Genomic DNA, 18,212 nt, shown 5'->3' with positions numbered 1-18,212 from the left:
ATAGTGCAAAATAAAGCTGAGATGACTAACGAGGTTAAAAAGTCAAGTCTAAAGGCATTATATCTCAATATGCAGAGCATTCGCAATAAGGTAGATGAATTAACAGCGCAAATAGATATAAACGGTTATGATATAGTTGCAATTACGGAGACAAGGCTGCAGGGTGACCAAGGATGGGAACTGAACATCCAGGGGTATTCAATATTTAGGAAGGACAGACAAATAGGGAAAGGAGGTGGGGTAGCACTGTTAATAAAGGATGAAATCAATGCAATAGTGAGGAAGGATATTGGCTCAGAAAATCATGATGTGGAATTTGTTTGGGTGGAGATAAGAGACACCAAGGGGCAGAAACCATTGGTGGGGGTTGTCTATAGGCCCCCAAACAGTAATGGAGATGTAAGGGAAGGCATTAAGCAAGAAATTAGAGATGCATGCAATAAGCGTGCAACTGTAATCATGGGTGACTTTAATCTATATATAGATTGGACAAACCAAATTAGCAATAATACTGTGGAGGATGATTTCCTGGAGTGTGTACGTGATGGTTTTTTAGACAAATATTTTGAGGAACCAACTAGAGAGCAGGCTATCCTAGACTGGGTATTGTGTAATGAGTAAGGATTAATTAACAATCTTGTTGTGTCCCTTGGGGAAGAGCGACCATAAAATGATAGAATTGTTCATTAGGATGGAGAAGTTGAATCCGAAACTAGGGTCCTGAATCTAAATAAAGGGAACTACAAGAGTTTGAGGTGTAAGTTGGCAATGATGGATTGGGGAACCTTGCTAAAAGGGTTGACAGTGGATAGGCAATGGCTAATATTTAGGAATGTATGCTTGAATTACAACAATTATTCATTCCTGTCTGCTGCAAAAATAAAACAGGAAAGGTGGCTCAATCATGGCTTACAAAAGAAATTAGTGATAGCATTAGATCCAAAGAGGAGACATATAAAATTGCCAGAAAAAGCAGCAAGCCTGAGGATTGGGAACAGTTTAGAATTCAGCAAAAGTGGACACAAGGATTGATCAAGAAGGGGAAAATGGAGAATGAGAGTAAACTTGCAGGGAATGTAAAAACTGACTGTAAAAGCTTCTATAAATATGTGAAGAGAAAAAGATTAGCTAAGGCAAACATAGGTCCCTTACAGTCAGAAATGGGGGAAATTATAATGGGGAACAAAGAAGTGGCAGAAGAATTGAATATATATTTTGGTTCTGTCTTCACAAAAGAGGATACAAATAATTTCCCAGAAATATTAGGGAACCAAGGGTCTAATCAGAGAGAGGAATTGAAGAAAATTAGTATTAGTAAAAATAATGGTGCTAGAGAAATCAATGAGGTTAAAGGCTGAAAAATCCCCAGGGTCTGATAATCTACACCCAGAGTACTAAAGGAAGTGGCCCTGAAAATATTGGATGCATTAGTGGTCATCTTCCAAAATTCTATAGACACTGGAGCAGTTCCTACAGATTGGAGGGTGGCAAATGTAACCTCACTATTTAAAAATGGAGGGAGAGAAAACACAGAGAATTATAGACCAATTAGCCTAACATCAGGAGTGGGGGAAATGCTAGAGTCTATTATAAAAGACGTGGTAACAGAACACTTGGAAAGCATTAACAGGATAAGACAAAGTCAGCATGGGTTTATCAAAGGGAAATCATGCTTAACTAATCTTCTGGAGTTCTTTGAGGATGTAATTAGTAGAATCGATAAGGGAGATCCAGTGGATGTGGTGTATTTGGATTTCAAGAAGGCTTTTGATAAGGTCCCACATAAGAGGCTTGTGGGCAAAATTAAAGCACATGGGATTGGGGATAATATACTGATATGGATTAAAAGTTGGTTGACAGACCGGAAACAGAGAGTGGGAATAAATGGGTCTTTTTCTGGGTGGCAGGCGGTGACTAGTGGTGTACCACAGGGATCAGTGCTTGGGCCCCAGCTACTCACGATATATATCAATGATTTGGATGAGGAAACCAAATGCAATATTTCCAAGTTTGTTGGTACAAAAAACTGGGGGAGGTTGTGAGTTGTGAGGAGAATGCAAGGAGACTTCAGGGCGATTTAGACATGTGTTTGTGGCCAAACACATGGCAGATGCAGTATAACATGGAAAAATGTGAAGTTATATACTTTGGTCTGAAGAACAGAGTGGCAGATTATTATTTAAATGGTGATATATTGGGAAATGTGGATGTACAAAGGGGTATGGGTGTCCTTATACACCAGTCAATGAAAGTTAATAGGCAGGTGCAGCAAACAATGCTGGTATGTTGGCCTTCATTGCAAGAGGATTTGAGTTCAGAAGTAGAGATGTCTTGCTGCAGTTATACAGGGCCTTGTTGAGACCACACCTGGATTATTGCGTGCAGTTTTGGTCTCCCTACCTAAGAAAGGATACATGTGCCATAGAGGGAGTGCAGTGAAGGTTCACTAGGCTGATACTGGGGATGGCAGGACTGTTGTGAGAGGAGAGGTTGGTTTGACTGGGCCTGTATTCGCTAGAGTTTAGAAGAATAAGAGGTGATCTGATTGAACTGTATAAAATTCTAACAGGGCTAGACAGACTGGATGCAGGGAGGATGTTTCCCGTCGCTGGGGCGTCTAGAACCAGGGACCACAGTCTCAGGATAGGGGGCAGGCCATTTAGGACTAAGATGAGGAAAACTTTCTTCACCCATAATGTAGTCAGCCTGTGGAATTCTCTACCACAGAAGGCTGTGGAGGCCGGGCCACTAAGTACATTCAAGAAAGAAATATATAATTTTTTGGATATTAGGGCATCAAAGGGTATGGAGAGAAAGCAGGAATATGGTGTTGAGATAAAGGATCAGCCATGATCATATTGAATGGTGGAGCAGGCTCGAAGGGCCGAATGGCCTACTCCTGCTCCTAGTTTCTGTGAGGAGGGGTAGGAGGTTGGGTGTCATTTCATCGAAGACACATTTCTCATGGAACCCAACAAAGATGTTTGTGAGAGCTGGGCCTAGAGGGGATCCCGTGCAACCCCATCTATTTGTTTTATTCATTTATGGGATGTGGGTGTCGCTGGCTGGGCCAGCATTTATTGCCCATCCCTAATTGCCTTTGAGGTGGTGGTGAGCTGCCTTCTTGAACCGTTGCAGTCCATGTGGTATAGGTACACCCACCGCGCTGATAGGGAGCATAGATGGTGTCGGTAAAGCTGAGCTCAACTGCATGGATTCCCGAGTTCACAAGCTCAATGAATATTGATCCACACAATGGTCTAGATCGCATGATATAGTGCTGCAGGGCAAATATCTATGGCTTCCTTAAGTGGAACATTGGTGAATAGGCTAGAAATGTCAAATGAGCACTGGGCAGCATTGCTGTCGATCCAAGCCCTGTATCGCCTTTGCAAATGTGAAGGAATCCTTCATTGTGTACCTGGAAAACTTGCTCAAAACTGTCTGTAACAATTCACCCAACCATTTGACCAATTATTGCTGTGCAGAGCTGGTCATAGATAAGATGGGGCATAAAGGGACATCACTTTTATGTGACTTGGGCAGCCCATACATATGTGGACGCAGCAAACCATGAGGACGAACCCTGTCATATATATCATGTGGTAGCTCATCACTCTTACTAGCATTCTGTTGGTCTGCTCACCACCAGTGTGCAAGGCACATTACCAGCCCCGATAGTACTTAAATGAGGATCCATCAGGAAACCTGAGCATAGGCTCTTTGTAGATATCAATTTCAAACAGGTGAAACCCGAGTAAATAAAAGTAAAGGTTTATCTTAGAGAGCAGCTGTCCGGGTATACAGTATCCACCTTTCTCCAACTCACCCACTTCCAATCCTTCTATGAAGACTTTGTACCTCAATGATTGAGCACATAACCTGGGCCTACACTGCCCAGTGCAGTACTGTTGGAGTGCTGCATTGTTGATTATTTGTAAAATGACGCCCTGTGGCCCCTCTCAGAGGGACCTAGAAAATTCCACAGCACGGATGTCTTTTGTCTTTCATGGGATGTGGGCATCGCTGGCAAGACCAGCATTTGTTGCCCATCCCTAATTACCCTTGAACTGAGTGGCTTGCTGGGCCATTTCAGAGGAGCAGTTAGGAGTCAACCACATTGCTGTGGGTCTGGAGTCACATGTAGGCCAGACCGGGTAAGGACGGCAGATTTCCTTCCCTAAAGGGCATCAGTGAACCAGATGGGTTTTTACAACAACCGATGATAGTTTCATGGTCACCATTGCTGAGACTGCCTCACAATTCCACGTTTATTACTTACATTTAAATTCCACCAGCTGCTATGGCGGGATTTGAACCCCTGCTCCCAGAGCATTAGCCTCGGTCTCTGAAGTCCAAGTACAGCTTTATGGTTCAGTGGGAAACACACTTGCTTCTAAGTCGTCTAAGCTGGATCAAGTCCTGCTCCCCAGACTTGAGTACAATATCTGACACTTGGCACAGCACGGAGAGAGTGCTACACTGTCAGAGGTGCAGGCTTTTGGATATGGTGTTAAACTGAGGTGGTGTCTGCATGGTCAGGGGGACCTAAAAGGTCCCATGGTACCACCTGGAGCAAGAGCAGGGAAGGTGAAACAAAAACAGAAAATGCTGGAAAAGCTCAGAAGTCTGGCAGCATCTGTGGAGAGAGAGAAACAGAACATTTCGAGTCTATATGACTCTGCTTCAGGGGAAGTGTCCTGGCCAATATTTATTCTTCAACCAGCGTCACCAAAAAAAAAACAGATTCTCTGCTCATTATCACATTGCTTTGTTTGTGGGAGCTTGCTGTGCGCACAAACGAACAGCTGCATTTCCCATATTGCCATAGTGCCTACACACCTCAAAAGTATTTCATTGACTGTGAAGCACTTTGGGACATCCTGAAGCCAAGACAGTCTCGCTATAAAATGCAAGGGTGGAGTTTTACCACAGGGGGATTTTACTGTCCCACAGAAGTCAATGGAGTTCAGAGCGCTCGCTGCATCTTACAGCCCCGGCCCTGCAGTGACGGGGCCATAGTGTTCCAGCCCGAGTCTGTTCCTTTTCTAACACGTCTTTGAAAGAAAACGAGAGCGTCAAGGAGGCAGTCAGACTGCTCGTGGCTGGTACAATTCCTGTACTGTTTCCATCGCCTCACTGAAATATTCAGCTGGCCTGGCATCACCGGTCTCTTTATATGTGGAAAAATCCTCAATAGCCTAAAGCCGGAATTTTCCAGCCCCTCACCCACCGTCAGGGGGGCGGGGGAAGTCGGGGGTGGGGGTGGGGTGGTGGTGGGGGGTGGTGGGGGGGGCGGAGGGTGCGCAGGAGGGGCCAGAAGGTTCCGGCCTCTAAGATTGCAGGAAAATTTACAATAACGACTTGCATTTATATAGCACCTTCAACACAGTAAAATGTCCCAAGGTGCTTCACAGGAGCAAAATCAGGCAGAGTTTGGCACTGAGACACACAAGGAGATATTAAGACAGGAGCTGGGTGGAAGGGATAGTTTTTAATGTGCTTTTTAAAGGGGTGGAGAAAGAATGAGAGGTGGAGAGTTCTAGGGAGGGAATTCCAGAACTTAGGGCCTGGTGCGGAGCAGCTGAGAGCGAATTGACAGGGTTTTTAAACTCTCTCACAATCTTTATTAATGTTGAAATCATTGCCGTGTAAGATAGTCTGCTGACTCATTACCATCCATTTTACACAAGCACCCAATGTATCATAGCCGATATGTTACTGGGCAAGTAATTCAGAGGCCTTGGCTAATAACCCCCAGACATGAGTTCAATTCCCACCATTGCCAGCGGGGCATTTTAAACTCTGTTAATTAAATAAATCAGGAAAAAAAAGCTAGTCTCAGTAATGGTGACCACCAGATTATGGTTAAATGCCCATCTCGTTCACTAATGTCCTTTAGGGAATGGAAATCTGTCCTCCTTACCAGGTCTGCCCATGTATGTGACTCCTGACCCACAGCAATGTGGTTGATTCTTAACTGCCTGTGAAATGGCTTGAAAAGCCACTCAGTTGTTAACAAGGGGGTGCACCACCACCCTCTCAAGGGCAATTAGGGATGGGCAATAAATGCTGGCCTAGCCAGCGAAGCCCACATCGGAGGAGATTAGATCAGGCACCTTAAAAATACAATTTAGGTTTTCATTTGTTATAGTGAAATGGTTAGCTCAGTTGGCTAAGATATAAGCAAAAATGCTGGAAATCTGAAATAAAAACAGAAAATACTGGAAAAACTCAGCAGGTCTGGCAGCGTCTGTGGAGAGAGAAACAGAGTTAACGTTCTGAGTCCGAGTGACTTCTTCAGAACTCTGTTCAGGCAAAGCACACACAAATGAATAGTGAAATTGCAGACACGTTTGGAAAGAACTTACTGTAGCTGTGCTTCCAACAGCAAACAGTGTAAAGTGTTCTTTCTGTATGTTTACACCGGTTTGTGTATTTCCCATTTGATTGTTTAATTACTGGGTTCTTACCATCAGCTCTCCATATGAAGACAGCAGTCCAGCCCCATACGCTTTCAGGTGTCCATTCTGTTTACAGAGCCCAAATTCTATTGTGAACCAGTAAAGCTATATAAACAAACAAAAAAATTATACAAAGAACATACAATTGAGCCCCTCAAACCTGTTCTACCATTTAGTTAAATTGTGGTTGATCTGTGTCAACTCCATTTCATTGATCCTTTAGAAATTACACCAAATTATAGGTGGTTACAAACACGAAGTTATGTTTCAAAGGGCAAGTGTAAATTTCAGGATCCCAGTGAGAAGCAGTTGGAATTGACGCCAGAAAAGGTGTTTGTCAAATCCTTTTTATTCAAGAAGTGGAAAAGGTCCAAGAGAGTTGGGTGTCATGTATATCATGCAGCAGCAGTGATAGCGCAATCCACGATCAGTAATACTAACTGTAACAGTGTTGTTGTGCTTTTATATCTTTCCTGAAATATGGTGCCAAGAGTTTCCCACGTTACTCCAGCTGAGGCCTAACCAGTGTTTTACAAAGTTCAAATCAAATAAATCATGCTAGAGTTTTCTAAATCGAGGGGTGGGCAATACTTGCCTTGCCAGGGTCTCCCACTTTCTGTGAATGAATTAAAAACCACTGGTTAGGCCTCAGCTGGGAGTATTGTGGTCAGTTCTAGGCACCACACTTCAGAAAGAATGTAAAGGCCTTAGAAACAATACAGAGGAAGTTTACCAGGGTGTTCCAGAGATGCGAGAGGTCAGTAATGAAAAGAGATTGGAAACATTAGAACTGATTTCCTCGGAACAAATGAAGTTAAGAAGCGACTTAATGGAGGATTTTCATGATGATGAGAGGTTTTGATGGAGTAAATGAAGAAAAAAACTAATCCCTTTAGTGAGTGAGTGTTGGTGGTGGGGATCCAGCGATGGCAATGCCATTGAATGTCAAGGAGAGATGGTTACATTCTCTCTTGTTGGAGATGGTCATTGCCTGGAAATTGTGTGGCGTGAATGTGCCCTGTCACTTATCAGCCCAGTCTGGATATTGTCCAGGTCTTGCTGCATTTGGACATGGACTGCTTCAGCATCCGTAGAGTTGCAAATGATGCTGAAGATTGTGCAATCATCAGTGAACATCCCCACTTCTGACCTAATGATGGAAGGAAGGTCATTGATAAAGCAGCTGAAGATGGTTAGGCCGAGGACACTACCCTGAGGAACTCCTGCAGTGATGTCCTGGAACTGAGATGATTGACCTCCAACAACCACAACCATCTTCCTTTGTGCTAGATATGATTCCAACCAGCGGAGAGTTTTGCCCCTGATTCCCATTGACTCCAGTTTTACTAGGGCTCCTTGATGCCACACTCAGTCAAATACAGCCTTGGTGTCAAGGGCAGTCACTTTCACTTCGGGAGTTCAGCTCTTTTGTCCATGTTTGAACCAAGACTGTAATGAGGTCAGGAGCTGAGTGGCCCTGGCGGAACCAAACTGGGCGTCAGTGAGCAGGTTATAGCTGAGTAAGTGCCGCTTGATAGCACTGTCGCCGACACCTTCTGTCACTTTGCTGACAAGCAACATTTACACTAACACCAATTATGGGGCAAGAGTAACTCAAACAAAAACAGCATGCATTTATGTAGCACCTTTAGGCATTTCACAGGAGCCTAAAGAAACAAAACTTGGCACCAGGCCATGGAAGGAGATATTAGGTGAGGTAACTAAAAATTTGGTCAAAGAGGTGGAGCTTTTAAGGAGCTTCTCAAAGGAGAACAGTAACCCCAGCAGTAACAAATGATGTATCAGCACCACCTGGTGGTGATCACTATAAAGCAGGTTAGCTATAAATAAAATCCCAAAAATGAGAATTAAATGTTTTGGTGCACATTTCTAAAACTTTAACAGTATTGAAAGAAATAAATCTGAAAGTGATTCACTTTAGGGTATTAATTTCCTAATAGGTATAAATTGGGATTTGTTCTGTTTCGTTAAATCATTTTGATTTTGTTAGAAGATTTAGAGGTATTTTAATTCTTTATTAGTAATTCTGTTTCTCGATTACTCACTGTTGATAGTTTTTCAATATCTTCATCTGATGCTCCTAATGAAGCAAGGCCAAGCTCCTACATACAAAAAAAGAAGGTCACATTAATACCTGATTATTCTAATGTTCAGCTACACTAACACTTTTAGATGTGTTGTTGGTTCGAAGATCTATAGCTGTAAGGGTTTATATTCCTTTGCTATTGTGCCTGAATTTGGGCAGATCTGGGATGAGAATATAAGGAAAATTGGGCAGAAGTATTTTACCAGCAACCCTCTAGCACTTCCAAGGTATCTCATATATTGACCCAAATATAGATGTGCATGTTAAAGTTATGTAGTGGTTATATTACTGAACTGGTCATCCAGAGACATGGAATAACGACCTAGAGAACATAAGGTCAAATCCTATTTGAATTCAGTTTAAGAAAAATCTGGTTTCAATAAAAGTGACCATGAAGCTATTGGATTGTTGTAAAAACCCATCTGATTCACGAATGTATTTAGGGAAGGAAGCCAGATGTCCTTACCCAGTCTGAGTCTATATGTAACTCCAGTCCCACAGCAACTGGTAGTTGCCCTCTGAAGTGGCCTAGCAAATCACTCAGTTGTATCAAGCCTTGAGAAGGCCCATCACCCATCTCAGGTCAGCATTGGGTAATAAATGCTGCTGATACACAAAATCCCATAAAAAACTGTTGCCAATAATGGGACTATTTCCATAAAATACATGCTCTACAAGTGTTGCTATAGCAATGCAGGGTCTTGGGTATTTAAAATGGAATGTCCTGAAGGGAGTGTAGTTGATCTCATGGTCAATTATTTTAAAAAAATACTCCTGTTCAGTTTCCCTCGAGCAAATTACATTGTGATTGGGTTTGGAGATCCAATGCTGGGATTTTTTCGGAGATTCAGACAGAGTCACAGAATCATAGAATCACACAGTGCAGGAGAGGCCCTTTGGCCCATCGAGTCTGCACCGACACATGAGAAACACGTGACTTTCCTACCTAATCCCAGCACTTGGCCCATAGCCTTGAATGTTATGACGTGCCAAGTGCTCATCCAGGTACTTTTTAAAGGATGTGAGGCAACCCGCCTCCACCACCCTCCCAGGCAGCGCATTCCAGACCGTCACCACCCTCTGGGTAAAAAAGTTTTTCCTCACATCCCCCCTAAACCTCCTGCCCCTCAACTTCAACTTGTGTCCCCTCCTGACTGACCCTTCAACTAAGGGGAACAGCTTCTCACTATCCACCCTGTCCATGCCCCTCATAATCTTGTACACCTCGATCAGGTCGCCCCCTCAGTCTTCTCTGCTCCAACAAAAACAACCCAAGTCTATCCAACCTCACTTCATAACTTAAATGTTTCATCCCAGGCAACATCCTGGTGAATCTCCTCTGCACCCCCTCCAGTGCAATCATATCCTTCCTATAATGTGGCGACCAGAACTGCACACAGTACTCCAGCTGTGGCCTCACCAAGGTTCTATACAACTCCAACATGACCTCCCTACTTTTGTAATCTATGCCTTGATTGATAAAGGCAAGTGTCCCATATGCCTTTTTCACCACCCCACTAACATGCGCCTCTGCCTTCAGAGATCTATGGACACACACGCTAAGGTCCCTTTGTTCCTCAGAACTTCCTAGTGTCATGCCGTTCATTGAATACTTCCTTGTCAAATTACTCCTTCCAAAGTGTATCACCTCACACTTTTCAGGGTTAAATTCCATCTGCCACTTATCTGCCCGTTTGACCATCCCGTCTATACCTTCCTGTAGCCCAAGACACTCAACCTCACTGTTAACCATCCAGCCAATCTTTGTGTCATCCGCAAACTTACTAATCCTACCCCCTACATAGTCATCTGTGTCGTTTATATTAATGACAAATAATAGGGACCAAGCACAGATCCCTGTGGTACGCCACTGGACACTGGCTTCCAGTCACTAAAGCATCCTTCTGTCATCACCCTCTGCCTCCTACAGCTAAGCCGTTGCTGGAGTTTTCCCTCTCACTACCAATCGTGTCTCACTGACAGAGGCAGAAATTCTTTGGAAATCCGTCCATATATTTTTCCGTTTCTTTGGCAGTGAGAAATTGGCTGGGATCGGGGTGAGTCACATGAGCAGGTAGATGCCCTGCCCTGATGTGACTTGTGCTCACTGTTAGCCAATAGGAAGCTCCTGTTAACTTCTGGGGAGGTTTATTCCCCTCATCAGTCGGGCGGGGGTGGCCGGGAAGCTGACCGCTGCCTGCGATCAGGGCCGGACCGCGATGTCACACTGACGGGCCAATTAAGGCCGCTCAACATGAAACACACATAGCAGCGGCCTGTGGGGGGAGGTGGCGGGGGTGGGGGGAGGGGGAGGTGCGGGAGTGGGGGGGGAGGGCGAGCGGGGAAGTTTGCGCTGGAAAAGCTCCCTGCACCGAGCTGCCCCAGGGAGAGGAAGAGCTCAGAACATTAAAAATAACATTTTTAAGATGTTATAAAACATGTTCTTAATGAAATGTTAACATTTTTATTTCATTTTTATTTGCTGTTGGAAACCTCATCCCGCCCGTGGATGAGGTTTCCTAAAATGTGCAATGGACACTTGGCCTTTTCACCCGCCCGACAACCTTTAGGCTGGATGGGCAGCAAAAAATAGCATTTAATTAAATCTTTAATGGCCTTAATAGGCCTTTTAACTGTCGGTGGGCTCGCTGCCAACTCCCGTGTGTACACCCGCCGACCAAAATATCGCGCGACTGCGCAGTGACGGCAGGAGGCTCGCCTGACATCATCGCGCCCCATTTTACACTCAGTCAGGTCGGACGCACGCCCGCCCAACAGGCATTATATTCTGGCCCTGGGGGTGGAATCAAGTGAGACGAGAAACGTAGGGAATAAATTTTGCATTAACACCGAGGATGTGATGTTAATGTTGCCTTAAAGATCATTTCTACAGGAGGTAGAATGGCCAACCTTACAGTTTTGATGTTAATGATCGGTAACGATGGTAACGCATCAAGAGTAACATCTCCGCCACATGAATGGAGTTAATATTTTGTACATGAAAGCGCTTGAAAAAACCTAAACATGTTTTTTAATTCATTCACGGGATGTGGGCGTCACTGTCTGGGCCAGCGTTTATTGCCCATCCCTAATTGCCCTTGAGAAGGTGGTGATGAGCTGCCTTCTTGAACCGCTGCAGTCCATGTGGTGTAGGTACACCCACAGTGCTGTTAGGGAGGAAGTTCCAGGATTTTGACCCAATGACAGTGAAGGAACGGCCGATATATTTCCAAGTCAGGATGGTGAGTGACTTGGAGGGGAACTTCCAGATGGCGGTGTTCCATCTATCTGCTGCCCTTGTCCTTCTGGATGGTAGTGGTTGTGGGTTTGGATGGTGCTGTAAAAGGAGCTTTGGTGAGTTTCTGCAGTGTAGATGGTACACACTGCTGCCACTGTGCGTCGGTGGTGGAGGGAATGATTGTTTGCGCATGGGGTGCCAATCAAATAGGCTGTTTTGTCCTGGATGGTGTCAAACTTCTAGTGTGTCGTGGGAGCTGCACTCATCCAGTTACTTGCCACAGGATTCCTAGCCTCTGACCTGCTCTTGTAGCCACAGTATTTATATGGTTAGTCCAATTCAGTTTCTGGTCAATGGCAACCCCCAGGATGTTGATAGTGGAGGTTTCAGCAATAGTAATGCCATTGAATGTTAAGGGGCGATGGTTAGACTTTCTCTTGTTGGAGATGGTCATTGCCTGGCACTTCTGTGGCGTGAATGTTACTTGCCACTTGTCAGCCCAAGCCTGGATATTGACCATGTCTTGCTGCATTTGGACATGGGCTGTTTCAGTATCTGAGGAGTCACGCATCACTGTATCCCAGTATCTTTACAGTGCAGAAGGAGGCCATTTGGCCCACTGAGTCTGTACTGGCTCTCAAAGAACATTCTACCTAGTCCCACTCCCCTGCCTTACATCCGTAACATTGCACATTCTTTTCAGATAGCAATCCAATTGCCACTTGAATAGCTCGATTGAACCTGCTTCCACCACCCTCTCAGGAAGTTTGTTCCAGATCCAACCACCCTCTGGGTGAACAACTTTTTCCTCACATCATATTTACTCCTTTTGCCAATTATTTTGAATCTGTGCCCTCTAGTTCTTGATGTTCTCTTGAGTGGGAACAGTTTCTCACTATTTACCCTGTCTATACCCCTCAGGATCTTGAATATCTCTATCAAGTCTCCTCTCAGCCTTCTTTTCTCCATGGAAGACAGTCCCAACCTCTCCAATCTATCCTCATAGCTACAGTTCTTTATCCCAGGAATCATTATTGTGAATCTCCTCTGTACCCTCTCCAGTACCTTCACATCCTTCCTCAAGTGTGGTGCCCAGAACTGGACGTAGTACTCCAGATGAGGCCTAACTAGTGTCTTATACAAGTTCAACATGACCTCCTTACTCTTGTATTCAATGCCTAAGATACTATATGCTTTATTAACTGCTCTCTCAACATGCCCTATCATCTTTAATGATCTATGTATGTATACACCGAGGCCCCTCTGTTTCTGCATCTCCTTTAGAGTTTCTCCCTTTATTTTATACTGTCTCACCATATTTCTTCTGCCAAAACGAATCACCTCACACTTCTCTACATTGAACTTCATCTGCCACTTGTCTGCCCAATCCACCAACATGTCTATGTCCTTTTAAAGTTCAAGACTATCCCCATCACAGTTGACAACATTTCCAATCTTTGTATCATCTACAATTTTTCAAATAATGCCCTGCACACCACAGTCTAGGTCATTATATATCATGAAGAGCAAGAGTCCCAACACTGACCCCTGGGGAACTCCACGACAAACCTTCCTCCAATCTGAAAAACAACCATTTATCATTACTATAGATATAAAAACAAAAAACTACTGCGGATGCTGGAAATCCAAAACAAAAACAGAATTACCTGGAAAAACTCAGCAGGTCTGGCAGCATCGGCGGAGAAGAAAAGAGTTGACATTTCAAGTCCTCATGACCCTTCTCCCTGTTTCCAGCCACTCAACCAATTTCTTATCCAAGTGCCTTCTTTCCCTTTTATTCCATGACCTAGAATTTTGCTCAAGTCTGTTGTGTGGCACTGGATCAAATGCCTTTTGAAAATCCATATACACTACATCAACAGCATTCCCTTTATCAACCTTCTCTGTTACCTCCTCAAAAAACTCTAACAAGTTAGTTAAACATGATTTCCCTTTAATGAATCAAGCTGGCTTTCCTTTATTATCCTGCATTTGTCTAAGCTATAGTATTATAGTTTCCAGAAGTTTTCCTGCCACTGAGGTCAGACTGACTGGTCTGTAGTTGCCGGCTTTATCCTTGCACCCCTTTTTGAACAAGGGTGTAACATTCACAATTCTCCAGTCCTCTGGCACCTCCCCTGTGTCTAAGGAAGACTGGAAGATTATCACTAATTCTCTACAATTTCCAAGCTCACTTCCCTCATTACTCTTGAATGCATCTCATCCGGTCCTGGTACCTTATTTATTTTAAGTAAAGATAGCCTTTCAAAACACCTCCACCTTCTCAATTGCAAATTCTTCTAATGTACCCGTTACCTCCTCTCTCACCTCAGCCTGGATAGTATCTTCTTCCTTTGTAAAGACAAATGCAAAGTACTCATTCAACATCTCCACTATTTCTCCAGCCTCCACATGCATGTCCCCTTTTTTGCCCCTAATCGACCCTACTCTTTCTTTTACCGCCCTTTTATTATTTACATGCTTATAGGAGACCTTGCGATTCCCTTTATGTTCGCTGCCAGCCTCTTTTCATGCTCTATCCTTGCTTTTCTGATTAGTTTCTTCACTTCCCCTCTGGTCCTTCTATATTCAGCCTGATTCTCCATTGTATTTTCTACCTGACATCTGTCGTACGCATATTTCTTCCTTTTCATCTTCACCTCTATGTCTCTCATCATCCAGGGCGCTCTGGGTTTATTTGTCCTATTTTTCCCCTTCACGGGAATATACATCGACATCGCCTGCAATACTTTTGTTTTGAAGGTGGCCCATTGTTCAGCCACCGTCTTTTCTGTTGAACATTGTGCAATCATCAGCGAACATCCCCATTTTTGACTTTCTGATGGAAGGAAGGTCATTGATGAAGCAGCTGAAGATGGTTGGGCCAAGGACACTATACTGAGGAACTCCTGCAGTGATGTCCTGGAGCTGAGATGATTGACCTCCAACAACCACAACCACCTTCCTTTGTGCTGGGTATGACTCCAGCCAGTGGAGAGCTTTCCCCGACTCCAGTTTTGCTCGGGCTCCTTGATGCCACATTCGGTCAATTGCTGCCTTGATATAAAGGGCAGTCACTCTCACCTTACCTCGGGAGTTCAGCTCCTTTGTTCATGTCTGAGCCAAGGCTGTAATGAGGTCAGGAGCTGAGTCAGTGATCATGCTATTGCTAAGCAAGTGCCACTTGATAGCACCGTTGATGACCCCTTCCATCGTTTTACCGATGATGGAGAGTAAACTGATGGGGTGGTAATTGGCTGGATTTGTCTTGCTTTTTGTGCACAGTCATATGTAGGCATTTTTCCACATTGCCAGGTAGCTGCCAGTGTTGTAGCTGTACTGGAACAGCTTGGCTAGGGGCACAACAAGTTCTGGAGCACAAGTCTTCAGTACTACTGCCAGAATATTGTCAGGGCCCACAGCCTTTGCAGGGTCCAGTGTCTTCAGCTGTTTCCTGATATCACATGAAGTGAATCAAATTGGCTGAAGACTGGCATCTGTGATGCTGGGGACCTCCAGAGGAGGCCGAGATGGATCATCCACTCGGCACTTCTGGCTGAAGATTGTAGCAAATGCTTCAGCCCTATCTTATGCACTGATGTGCTGGGCTCCCCCATCATTGAGGATGGGGATATTTGTGGAGCCTCCTCCTCCAGTGAGTTGTTTAATTGTCCACCACCATTCACAACTCAATGTGGCAGGACTGCGGAGCTTAAATCTGACCCGTTGATTGTGAGATCGCTTAGCTCTGTCTATCACTTGCTGCCTATGCTGTTTGGCACGCAAGTAGTCCTGTGTTATACCTTCACCAGGTTGACACCTCATTTTTAGGTATGCCTGGTGCTGCTTCTGGCATGCCCTCCTGCACTCTTCATTGAACCAGGGTTGATCCCTTGTCTTGGTGGTAATGGAAGAGTGTAGGATAAGCCGGGCCATGAGGTTACACATTGTGGTTGAGCACAATTCTGCTGCTGCTGATGGCCCACATGTCCTCATGGATGCCTAGTCTTGAGTTGCTAGATCTGTTCAAAATCTAACCCATTTACCACAGTGACAGTGCCACACAACACGATGGAGGGTATCCTCAATGTGAAGACTCGGAGCAATTTTATATCATTAGATATGTCAGCCCTTCTCAACACCTTCAGTTTTGAAGTGTAGTTGCTGTTGTCATGTTAATTTGTGTACTGCAAGCTCTCAAATGCTGCAGTTAGATAAATATCTATACAGTTTGTTTTAGTGATGCTGGCTGAGATTTAACTGTGGGCCTGGAGACTGGGAGAACTCCATTGCCCTCCCTTGAATAGTGCCTTGGCATCTTTTACCTCCATCGGAGAGAACGGACAAAGCCTCTGTTCAGCACCTCATCTGAAAGACAGTGAACCCCTGAAGTTCTGAAGTGCCAGGTTAGATTATACACTTAAATCATAGAATCATATACCTCTGGAGTGTGGCTTGAAGCCACAGATTTCTGTCTCCGAGGCAAGGGTGTTAGCACTGGGCCACAAGTGATGCCTGAAAGAGATACAGTCACACTTTGTAGTAATCTTTAGAAGATCACTTTGCCCATGTAGTTCATTAGTGCATCAGTTTTAAAATTCTCATCCTTGTTCTCAAATCCCTCCATGGCCTCGCCCCCTTCCTATCTCTGTTATCTCCTCCAGCCCCACAACTCTCCAAGATATTTGTTCTTGGATGTTTTGGCCTCCTGACACTCCTAATTTTAATGGCTCCACCATTGGCGGCCATGCCTTCAGCTTCCTGGGCCCTAAGTTCTGGAATTCCCTCCCTCAACCTCTCTGTCACTCCTCCTTTTTAAGATGCTGTGTAAGCCTATCTCCTTGACCAAGATTTTGGTCTTAATATCTCCTTTTTAAATCGATGCTAATTTTTGTCTGATAACGTTCCTGTGATGCACCTTGGGACATTTTACTAATTTAAAGGTGCTATGTAAATGCAAGTTGTTGTCTATGTTTACAAACTAATGTCTACCCTCTCTCCCAGATACCCAAACAGTAAAAAAAAAAGCAAGTTAAAGAATCTGCTCCTGCAATCGTTAGGTGTAAAAATTATTCAGTCATTGAAACTTCACTGAGAAAAATGCCAGGGTGTGGAAATTGTACAAAACAATAAGATAATTGGAACCTTGAATAAAATAGAAAATACTAGTGCAAGATGGGAGACTTTACCTGTGAGAATTGTGCAAACTGTTTGTCTGCCAACATAGGAATGTGTCCCAACAATTCATGACAGCAGTCGCTGTAAAGAAAGATGGCAGTGTCACTAATAATTTTAATTTCTTTTATAAGCACCGTCTCAGACCTGACCACTCACTCCTGACTGACCATCACCCCTGGCTGACAACCCACTCCAGCCTGACCATTACTCGTGACTGACCACTCACGACTGAATGACCACTCACAATCACTCAGTCCTGGCTGAAAATTCATTGCTGGCTGACCGCTCACTCTACTCTGACCTGCCACTCTACTCTGAGCACTCACTCCTGACTGAATCCTCACTCTGATCACCCACTCCTGACTCACGGGTTACTATGAAACTGGAACCTACTTAAAAATTGTGACCATTAAATGCAGCACAGAGACAGAATTTTTACTATACGTATGTAGAAAATCATATAATGATGCAGCACAAAAGGAGGCCATTCAGCACATAATGGCTGTGCTGGTCCTTTGAAAGAGCTATCTACTTAAGTCTGATTCCCCCTGCTCTTTTCCCTAAAGCCCTGCAGTCTTTTCTCCTTCTAGCACTTATCCAATTCCTTTTGAAAGTTCCTCTCGAATCTGCTTCCACCGCCCTTTCAGGCAGCGATCACAACAACTCGCTGTGTAAAAAAACTCATTTCCCCCTCTTTTTCTTTTGTCAATTATCTTCAACCTGTACCCTCTGGTTACTGACCCCCCCTGTCAGTGGGAACAGTTTCTCTTTATTTACTGCTCTGAGGAGAACAATCCCAGGTTCTCGAGATTTGTAGATACAGGACAAAGAGCAGAGGGGAAGGCAATGGGAGCAATAGAAAATATGATGGGCTAAATGACCTCATTCTGGGCTGTAACCCTCTACAGCACCAGATTTCATTATTGAGAGTTGTTTGATGTACAATCAAAGAAGGTGTCAGCAAAGACACAGACATTCAGCCCATCAAGGCTGCTGTTCATCTCAGGCACAAACTTGTGGAGCTTAACCTGAGAAGATGGTGAGAGAAAGAAAGAGGAGGGACTAGTTGGAGAGAAAGATAACACAAATTAAGAAGGGTCTTTTTCAAATGACCAACTCAATATTCCTCACTTTTGTGATGTACAATGAATAGCACATTGGACTTGTGGCGAGGTTAATTTAATTCACCTGAAAATAATTTCTTTGTGTATGAAATAGCTTCAAA

At 44.1% G+C, this 18,212-nt stretch overlaps 1 protein-coding gene across 2 annotated transcripts in view; it reads right to left on the bottom strand.

Moving 5' to 3' along the window:
* The window catches only part of th2 (tyrosine hydroxylase 2), a 41,171-nt gene that overhangs the window by 6,103 nt on the left and 16,856 nt on the right, over positions 1-18,212 (bottom strand). For both annotated transcript variants that reach the window (XM_078567650.1, XM_078567652.1), the window contains 3 exons: positions 16,999-17,068; positions 8,531-8,587; positions 6,474-6,569 (listed from right to left, as the gene is read on the bottom strand). In XM_078567650.1, coding sequence (XP_078423776.1) covers positions 6,474-6,569; positions 8,531-8,587; positions 16,999-17,068 — 223 coding nt within the window. The remainder of the gene's footprint in view (positions 1-6,473; positions 6,570-8,530; positions 8,588-16,998; positions 17,069-18,212) is intronic.

The sequence above is a fragment of the Cetorhinus maximus genome, chromosome 22 (genome assembly GCF_964194155.1).
Source record: "Cetorhinus maximus chromosome 22, sCetMax3.hap1.1, whole genome shotgun sequence".
In the NCBI taxonomy this organism is placed as follows: Eukaryota; Metazoa; Chordata; class Chondrichthyes; order Lamniformes; family Cetorhinidae; genus Cetorhinus; species Cetorhinus maximus.
This window is presented reverse-complemented; position numbering and strand designations above follow the sequence as displayed.